General features: G+C 53.1%; 1 protein-coding gene across 1 annotated transcript; it reads right to left on the reverse strand.

Moving 5' to 3' along the window:
• Positions 1-769: 769 nt before the first annotated feature.
• On the reverse strand, positions 770-6,397 carry XKR5 (XK related 5). The gene is given in 4 exon segments (XM_032682927.1): positions 770-3,130; positions 3,785-3,896; positions 4,419-4,924; positions 5,777-6,397. Coding segments are annotated over 4 exon segments (1,977 nt in total). The 5' UTR covers positions 6,045-6,397; the 3' UTR covers positions 770-2,039.
• Positions 6,398-9,558: the final 3,161 nt, after the last annotated feature.

Consider the following 9,558-nt stretch of genomic DNA (forward strand, 5'->3'; position numbering starts at 1 on the left):
CAGTTCTGCCCTCCCTAAAAGATGGGAAGGATGGGGAGGGGCATCTGGAGGTGTGATTTGCTGCTGGAGTCCTCCTACTTCAAACAGAGCTTTAAAATTCACTGAAGAGTAGATTTAGATTGGATATTAGAAAGAAATTCTTCCCTGTGAGGGTGGTGAGGCCCTGGCACAGGTTGTCCAGAGAAGATGTGGCTGCCCCATCCCTGAAAGTGTCCAAGGCCCTAGATGGGGCTTGGAGCAAATTGGGATAGTGGAAGGTGTCCCTGGCCATGGCAGGGGATTGGAACTAGATGGTCTTTAAGATCCCTTCCAACCCAAACCATTCTGTGATTCTGTGATTAAATACAGGTTATTTCTGTAGGTGGAGACCTGTGGCTCACTGCTGGGTCTGTCCCCAGCATGCAGGACTTGGGCCCTGGGTGTAACAGGGCTCTCACACAGGCTGGAAGGCTTTAAGGACAGATAATCCATATTATTTGCCCTGATTTCACATTGCTTATGTGCACCCCCAACATGAGACACAGACACAGCAAAGGCTGGTTTGGGTTTTTTAAGCATAATTATATATTATCAAAGGTAGAAAACCAAACTAGATAAAAATTCTTGTAATGCTCCAGCAGCACTTCTGCCTTCTGTGTTATGCACACAGTGAGGAGGACTCTGGAAAAGCCACTGGAACTGATTTGTCCCTGCAGAGCACAGCCACAGCATGGAGGGCTGGGATCTGGATGGGGACAGAAAGCCTTCATCACATTGGAATGTGGCTTCACTCCATAACCAGCACCAACTGGGTTTTCAGTGCCCAGGAGAACCATCTGGCTGGGTCAGCCCTGAGCAGTGAATGCATCATGGAAGCTTTTTTTAATAATTCACTGCATGCCTGTGTCCTTCCTGCTGCCTTTCCTGCCCTGTGGCACCACTGGAGTCCTGCCCACAGCGGGACAACAGCTGGAGGATGTGGCCAGATGTACCTTAGCTGGTGAATCCAGCTGACCACACCTCAATTAACACATCCATCCATGTCCTGGACACAAACCCATGTCCTGGGCACAAACCCATGCCCAGCCAGCCTGTTGGGAAGCACTGGCTATTCCTGAGACCACACATTTAGCTCCTGATATAAATAAACCCTGTCTGCACTGGGGATTTGATGGTGGCAGGACTATGTAGATCTGAGATTTGGCCTGAGGCTAAATTTAGGAAGCAGCATCCAGGCAGATGTGGATTATAGCCTGGTAAGCTGTTCTAGTGGAAGATGTCCCTGCCCATGGCAAGAGGTTGGACCTAGAAGAGCTTTAAGGTCCCTTCCAACCCAAAGCATTCTGTGATTCTATGACCTGGAAGCTGGGTGGAAGGGGGCAAGGAGGAGACTGGGCAGAAAAGGCCACCTGAGGAAGTGGGACAGTGGACAAGCAGCAGGACATGGCTCTTGGCTATAATTCAGAGTCCTGAGGTTGTGGTCTACAGCATGAAGAGGATCTGTGACCCCGAAAAATGGAGTTGGTAAAGGTCTCAAGATGAACTTGGTGGGGGAAAGATAAACCAAGCACTGCTGAGCCTTACTTGAGGGCTTACTCTGCTCTGAAGGAAGGACATAAAACTCATAATTTTTCTGCTTTAGGCACTTATTTGTCCTGAGAAAACACCTGCTTTGGCCAAGACTGCAGCCTGGAGACAGCAGCCAGGTCTCAAGACTGGGACAGGCCAGCAGCTTGTACAGGCACTTGGTAAAGGACACAGTTCAAGTCATTGTCACAAATATACCAAAGGCAGCACACTCTGGCAGCCTGGCAGGACTGTGACATAAATAAGGTCAAAAAATAACTAGCCCTGGACTTTTAGGGCTTTTTAAGACCTTTGAAGTTCTCCAAAAATGCAAGTAGAAGATGCACCATGAAGGAAGGTGATGTCCTGGTGATGGAGGAGCACATCTGCCCACTGTCAGGGGCATCACGGGGACAGTCTTCACCCCACCACCTCCTGCCAGGCCTTATTGATGAGACAGTCACCCCAAGGTGACAGTGCAGCCCTTTACAGGGTCACCCTGGCAACCCAGACAGGTCTGTCCCCTCTCCCAGTTCCCCCAGTCCTTGCTGTGGGCATTTAGGGTCAGCCTTGGGGGTGGAGGTGAAGCACGGCGACCTCAGCTTGCTCCTCCTGACAGTTCCCTGCGTGCCACAAGGGTGGATGTCCCAGAGGTGATGCCATTCCATGAGGGCACTCTCTGTCCCCTCTGAGCCCTCGTTGGGGGGACCTGCCACCCCACAGCTGCCTGTGTTGCCAAGGGAAAAGCTCCTCTGCAGGTGCTTGTGGGCACAAGTGCCCAGGATTGGGCTGATGCTTGCCATCCCAAGGGATAAATCCTCTCCTCCTCCTCTTCCTACTGCTCCTCCTCCTTCTCTCAGGCATCCTGGAGAAGGCTGGGCTTCACTGTCCTTTTGCACCAGGGCCATGCACATCGTTGTGCCTGTGCCTGTCCCTGTCCCAGGCAAGGTGATGCCTCCTGCAACAGCAGTGAAGTACACAGAGGAGCCCTCAGCTGAATCCGGGGAGAAGCTGCTGGGACGGGATATGGATGGGGGAAAAACAGGCTCCTGCCCTGCTCCATCCTCCTGTGCCATTCCTGCAGCGCCAGCGCTGGGTTTGATGCTTCCTCCATTCCCCACTGTCAGACCAGGTTCAGCCTCCTGAGGAACAATGTCCCTCATGGGGAGAGAAAAGTTTGCCCCAGGCTCAACTCCAGTGAGTTTCTCCATCATCCATCCTCCAGGATAAACCTCTCCCACGCCACCATCTCCGAAGGCTGCGTTGATCACAGACAGATCTCCTGTCTTCAAGGCCAGCTTTACCAGCAGCCAGTGGTGATGGTTTGTCCAGCTGTCCTCCAAACACCCTTTGGATTGCAGGAGCGATGAGCTGTTCCCAGTTTTTGGATCTGCTGTGGTCCCTTCCCCTGACAAGGGCTCTTCATCTCCTGAAGTTCCTGAGCTCTGCCCACTTTGGGAGCTCTCCCCAGAGACCTCATCATCACTCACTGCTGCAGCACTGCAGGATGTCTCCAGGAATCCCTGCCAGATCTCTGTGGACTTGGGATGGAGCAGGCTGTAATAAACCACCAGAGCTGTGGCACCTGGAAAAGAGCAGAAAGGTGTCAATGGATGAGTCCCAGCAGCATTTGGGTGAGATGTGAAGAGGTCAGACCTCACTGCCACCTCTAGATCACTAAGCCCTTTGCAGAAAAGGTGCTGGACATCAGGTGCCTTCTACTGGTACAGACATCAGGTTCCTTCCTAGTCCTATCTTAAACTCATCCAAGGGCAGAGGGATTGCTTCTTTTCCAGCCCAAATATGCCCTTTCTTGATCACAACTGATCTCCGTGTAACCAGTCTGGGGAGATGCACAAAGCCCAGCACATGTGGGCATTACAGCTTCCCTTTGCTCCCAACCCACAGGGAAAACATGAGCCTGGTCAGCATGGAGATGCTCCAAGGGCTAGAGTCCCTCTCCTCTGGAGACAGGTTGGGAGAGCTGGGGGTGTTCACCTGGAGAAGACAAGGCTCCAGGGAGACCTTTAGAACCCCTTCCATTGCCTAAAGGGGCTCCAAGAGAGCTGGAGAGGGACTTTGGACAAGGGCCTGGAGTGATGCGAAGGGGAATGGCTTAAACTGAAAGCTCAAAGAAACAAAGCAAATAGTCTGATGCAACTAAAATAACTGACGATGCTCATTTACTCAAACTTCTCTCAAAATGTGCAATCCGGGCTCTAAAACCCCCAGATCTTACCTATTACAGACCCTGACATGACAGCCCCAGTCACACCCAGGCTGTTCCTCAGCTCTGCCTGCAGGAACCGGGTGGCCAACAGCAGCAGGAGCGTGTTCTCCATCAGCATTATCTGCAGAGCAGAGGGAAGAGAGTCGTCACCTTTATCCTTCTGATGGTTTTAGATGTGCTTCTGATGACAGAAAACACCCAATTTCTAATTTTCATAAATTCACAAAATCACAGACTGGTTTGAGTTGGAAAGGATCTTAAAATTCATCTTGTTCCAACCCCTTGCCATGGCAGGGACTCCTTTCACTAGACCAAGTTGCTCAGAGCCCCGTTTAACCTGGCTTTGAACACTTTCCCTGTTTTATTTCATACCTAATGTACCACTTAAGACATAAAAGTTGTTGACCTTAACTTTCTGCAAAGTGTCCACCCTTTTTTACCAGGAAAAATAACTCTGACATTGTATGGCTGCCCCTGAAAAAACAAAACCAGAAGAGAAGGTGCATCCACCTTAGTGACCATGTGGCTTTTTATCCACACTGGACTTTCATCAAGTGGTGATGTGAGAAATTAGAATGGAAAGTTTGAAGCTTCTCTCCAGCAGCTGCATCCATGTGGAGTAAGGAATACCCTGGGTACTTACTGCATAAAATACAGACACCCTGGTCTTGGAGGGACCAGGTCGGACATTGATGTAGCAGAAGATGTACACGGCCCCCACCAGGCCATTAAACAGCCTCCAGCGGCACGGCTGGACCACAATATTTGTCTGCTGGGCCACCAGCCAGAAGGACATGAGCAACCAGTGGACACCTGCAAGGAGAAGGGACTGTACGGGCAAAGCCATTCCTGGGGGAGGCTGCAAACAGCTCCAGCACCAGGAGCATCGCAGGGCTGACCTCAGGGTGGGATGTGGGGAAGAGGGATCTCAGGTCTTACCTGCCACAGCGAAAACCCAAAAGGAGTAGAGCCTGGCAAAGAGCACCAGGGCCAGGACCCTGGTCCCCAGCATCCCTGTCCTCCAGAGCAGCAGGCAGAGCATGGCCATGGTCGGCAGGCTGAGGTGGCCAGGCTTCAGCAGGCAGGTGAAGTGGCTGTAGGAGGCCAAAGCCCAGGAGACGGAGAGCAGGGACAGCCCTGCACTGACACCTGCACAGGGACAGGGCAGTCAGGGCTCTGAAGGATGTCCAGCTGCACTGTGGGCCATATCTCAGTGTCAAGGAGCTGCTGGTAGCATGGCACCCCAAAACAAGCCAGACACCCCATAGTCCTGCCAACAGAATCATGAATCACCGAATGGTTTGAGTTGGAAGAGACCTTAAAGGCCATCTAGTCTGACCCCCCCTGCAAGAAGCAGGGTCAGCTTCCACTAGATCAGGTTGCTCAGAGCCTCGTCCAACCTGGCCTTGAATGTTTCCAGGGATGGAACTGGAGTATTTCAATTAGTTTATGCTAAATCTGGTCTTCTTTCTGTGCTTAGCATCTGCCTGTGGAAATCCTCTGACCACTCTCTCCCATGGGTAGATCTCTGCAGCCCCAGGGCAGCTCCATCCTGGTCACTGCCATCAGACCAGAGACGGACACAGAGTGTGACCTTGCACGCCTCAAATTCTCCCTTTGCACATCTGAAAGTTCACCTTTCCTGCAAAGCAGCCCCCAAACCCTAAACACTCAGCACTACAGTGTGATTAGGGCTGGACCACCAACAGGAACATGCTGGGTTCACACCCAGCCAAGACACTGCACATGGATATTGCTCGTACAGACTGTACTGGCCAGGAGAAGCCATGGGTGGCTCAGAACTCCTCTGCGTTCAGCCACAGCAGATCTTGCAGCCACATTTGTCCCTGGTGCTTTGCATTGAGGTTTCCCAGTCCCTTTGTAGCTTTCTCCTTCACCCAGAGCCCACCCTGTGCCCTGCCAGGTGGGCACATGCATCCCTCACCCAAATGCATCGTTCCTATACAATTCAAAGCATCCTCCTGGGAACTCCCAGCTTACCAGGGATGAAGCCCACTGGGTCAACAGCCACGACAACGTAGGCCTGGAGCAGGAGGTGAGGCAGGGTCTGCAACAGGGCTTCCAGGAGCTGCAGCACACACACGTCCCCGAGCTGTGTCAGCACCTCCCCAGCACGGGCACTGCCGCCTGCCATCCGCAAAACATCCCAGTACCTGCAGGAGTCACCATGCTGGGATGTCCACCCTAGTTTGGGCAAGTTTGGGACTGCACCTGGGTTTGGGGGGGTTGGATGGGTCACAGGGAGCATCTCTCACCGCTTCCAGAGGCCCAGCTGGAGGAGGTGGAGCACCAGGAGCCAGCAGCTGGGTGGGTGTCCGTCCGCCCGGAACCAGAGGATGCTGAGGAGCTGAGCGGCATAGCCAGGCACCACACAGGCCATGGTCAGCCCAAACCAGCCCAGCTGCCCATGGACAAGGTAATGGGTGATGGCACAGAGTCCTGGAGAAGGGCAGAGAAGCAGCGCTGAGGGATGCCACAGCCACACAACCCAGCAACTGAGAGGTGCCACCTACAGTCTTAGAATTCTTAAAAAGTTTAAGTTAGAAGGGACCTCAAATACTATCCAGTTCTAATCCCTGCCAAGGGGTGGGACACCTTCCACTATCCCAAGTTGCTCCAAGCCCCATCCAACCTGGCCTTGAATACTTCCAATGATGGGGCAGCCAAAGCTTCTCTGGGCAACCCGGGCCTGGGTCTCACCACCCTCACAAGGAAGAATTTCTTCCTAATATCCAGTCTAAATCTACTCTCTTTCAGTTTAAAGCCATTCCCGCCACAATTCCGTCTCCCAGCCACCGAGGGGGCTCGCAGCCCTTGTCCCAGTCTTATCTCCAGCTGCCGGCTCCCGGTGGCTCGTCAGCCGTGGCACACCCACCGCCACCGAGGGGCCCGGCCCCGAGAAGGGCTCTGATAAAAACCTCAGTCTCCAAAATACATAAATAAATAAATAAAACTTTAAAAAGTGAAGAAAACCCCCAACTTTTCATATTAAACCCCCCAGAGACCGTCTGGGTCCTCAGGGATGCTGAACGCCCCAGCCTGCGGGCGGAACCGCTCATCTCCCCCCTACGCGGGAGCGCAGGGATGATTCCCCACTCCCCGATCTCCAGGGGTGACCCGGGACCCGGGAGATGGCCGTAGAGGGGCCGCTGCCACCCTCCCACCCGCCTTTCCCCCCTCTTCGGGGTGGCGCAGCCTCCCCACAGCCCCGCGCATCCTGCGCGCATCCTGCGCGCTCACTCACTCGCCCCGCGCTCCGCCGCCAGCAGCGCCAGGCTGAGCCGCGGGATGGCCCCGCGCATCCTGCGGAGGAGGAGGAGAGGGAGGACGAGGAGGAGGAGGAGGAGAAGAAGGAGGAGGAGGAGGAGGAGGAGGAGGAGGAGGAGGAGGAGGAGGAGGAGGAGGAGGAGGAGGAGGAAAAGGAGGAGGAGAAGACGGAGGAGGAAGAAGAAGAAGCCGCTGAGGCCGGTGCCTCCCCGCCCGCCCTTACCCGGCCCCCCCCGGGCACCTCCCCCAGTGCCCTTTCCCGCCGGGCGGTGTGACGTCACGGTGCTTGCGTCACACCTCGGGGGCTGCACCAGCCCGAGACCCCTGGGGCAACTGCGCACTGGCACAAGCCCATCCCGGTATCCCCCAAGTTGTTGTGCACTGGCACAAGGCCACCCTGATGTCCCCCAGGCTCTCGTGCACGGGCACAACCCCATCCCGGTGTCTCCCATGTTTTTGTGCACTAGCACAAGCCCACCCCGGTGTCTCCTAGGTTTTTGTGCAATGGCAGAAGCCCACCCTGATTTCCCCTTGGTTCTTGTGAACTGGCACAAGCCCACCCCGATATCCCCCTGTGCGATGCCCGCCATGTCCCTGTGCCGCAGGGATGAGCACTAGGTGGCAGCCGGGACATGGTGTGCACGGACCCGTAAATTAATCAGGTTGTTTTCCCCCCTCCTACCCCGAAGACAAAACCTTTGTGAAACGCTATCCCAACCGTCGGTGGCTCCAGGGGCCCTTGTGTATACAGAGATGTGCCTCATCTGCTTTTTATCACAATTCCCAGCCCTGCAGCCTCCATCCCTGATGCTTTTTAGGAAATAAATCCCCAACAGGTCCCTACAGGAAAAGCCATGAAAAGAGGTTTAATTAGGTCCAAATATCATCTAAGGTTTTGTAATTGCTTTTGCAAAATCCTGCAGGAGGCTCCCAAAGCTTTGTACATTGGCTGGGCTGTTGGATGTATGTGTGTTCAGGGGCTTTCATATTTTTTTTGGTTTTTTTTTTTTTTTAAATTTTAACTATTGTTTTTGCAACTCTGAGAACAAAGCCCAGAGTCTGATGCTTAACAGGAGCCACCAAACCGCTCAGAGATGTCCTTGCCTGGTTATCCCTTCTTGGGGGAGCATCCCCAGGATCTCTGTCTGTGTCCAGCGCTGCTTTTTACCATAACTTGGCATGTTTGCATCTTCAACTCCGGTGGGTGGGTTGGGGGTTAGTGGGTTAATGTCATCACATCCACATTCATGTTTCATTAATTAACAATGTTGAGCTGTTGGGCCCAGCTCCAGCGAAGCATTTTAATAAAGCCAAGGGTGTAATTAGGCTCTGGAGCCAAGTGAAGCTCAGCCTTGGTTGTCTCTGAGCCTTGTCCTCCACAGCAGCAAATACACAGCGCCAAATGGCCCATTCCTAGAAAACCCATTTTTTTTTGCATGCAAAGCACAACTCAGCCTCTAATGGGCACCAAAGCCTTTCCCAGAGCTGAGGGTGGGATGTTGAAGAACCATTTTGCTTGTAAATCCAGCAGTGAAGAAGCTGCAAGGGTCCATGCAGGCACAACGTGGTGTGATCCTTCTTGTCACCCACGGAAGATATGTGAGAACCTCATGATCTCATCCCCCTGCCTTCCATCATCATCATTCCTGGGAAGAACCCACCCCAAGGTGTCTCAGCTGTCTTTTCTCAGCCTCTTCTCCTGCTCAAAGGCTGTATTCCAAGCCGGGAATAAATTTCCACACCACATGGGTCATGCTGTTATCACCCCGTAACAATGCCAAGCAGAAAAGGCGAAAGCCAGAAGGCCTTCCAGAAGATATTCCCAGAGCTATCCACCCTCCCCAGTTTCACTGCCAGCTCCCAGTTGCTCTGGCTGCCTTCCAGCCACTGGTTTGGCTGTGCTTTTCTCTGCTGGACTTTGGTGTTCAGGAACCTCTTCTGATAAAAAAAAAACCTCTCAGGCCTCCAACAAAGGTACATCCTGAAGAAGAGTAGCTCTGGTGAGACATTACAGCCCCTTCCAGTACCTAAAGGGCCTCCAGAAGAACTGGAGAGGGACTTTGGACAAGGGCCTGGAGTGACAGCACAAGGGGGAATGGTCTTAAGCTGCAAGAGGGAAGGTTTAGATTAGATAACAGGAAAAACTCTTCCCGGTGAGGGTGGTGAGGCCCTGGCACAGATTGCCCAGAGAAGCTGTGGCTGCCCCATCCCTGGAAGTGTTCAAGGCCAGGTTGGATGGAGCTTGGAGCAACCTGCAGTAGTGGAAGGTGTCTCATCAGCCATCTCTGCTGATTTTGATGTAGCAGTTTTTCCAAGCACAGTGACGTTATTGCACAGCACCAAGCCAAAGGAAAAAAATCATTAATAATAATAATAATAATAATAATCAAGCTCTCCAAGCCCAAGCTGTTGAAACCTTAATTACTCCTTCCATCTATTGCTTTGAAAGTCCTTTGTACCTGCGAACTGAGGCTTCTCTGGGCAACCTGTGCCAG

Source organism: Chiroxiphia lanceolata, chromosome 3 (assembly GCF_009829145.1).
Source record: "Chiroxiphia lanceolata isolate bChiLan1 chromosome 3, bChiLan1.pri, whole genome shotgun sequence".
NCBI lineage: Eukaryota > Metazoa > Chordata > Aves > Passeriformes > Pipridae > Chiroxiphia > Chiroxiphia lanceolata.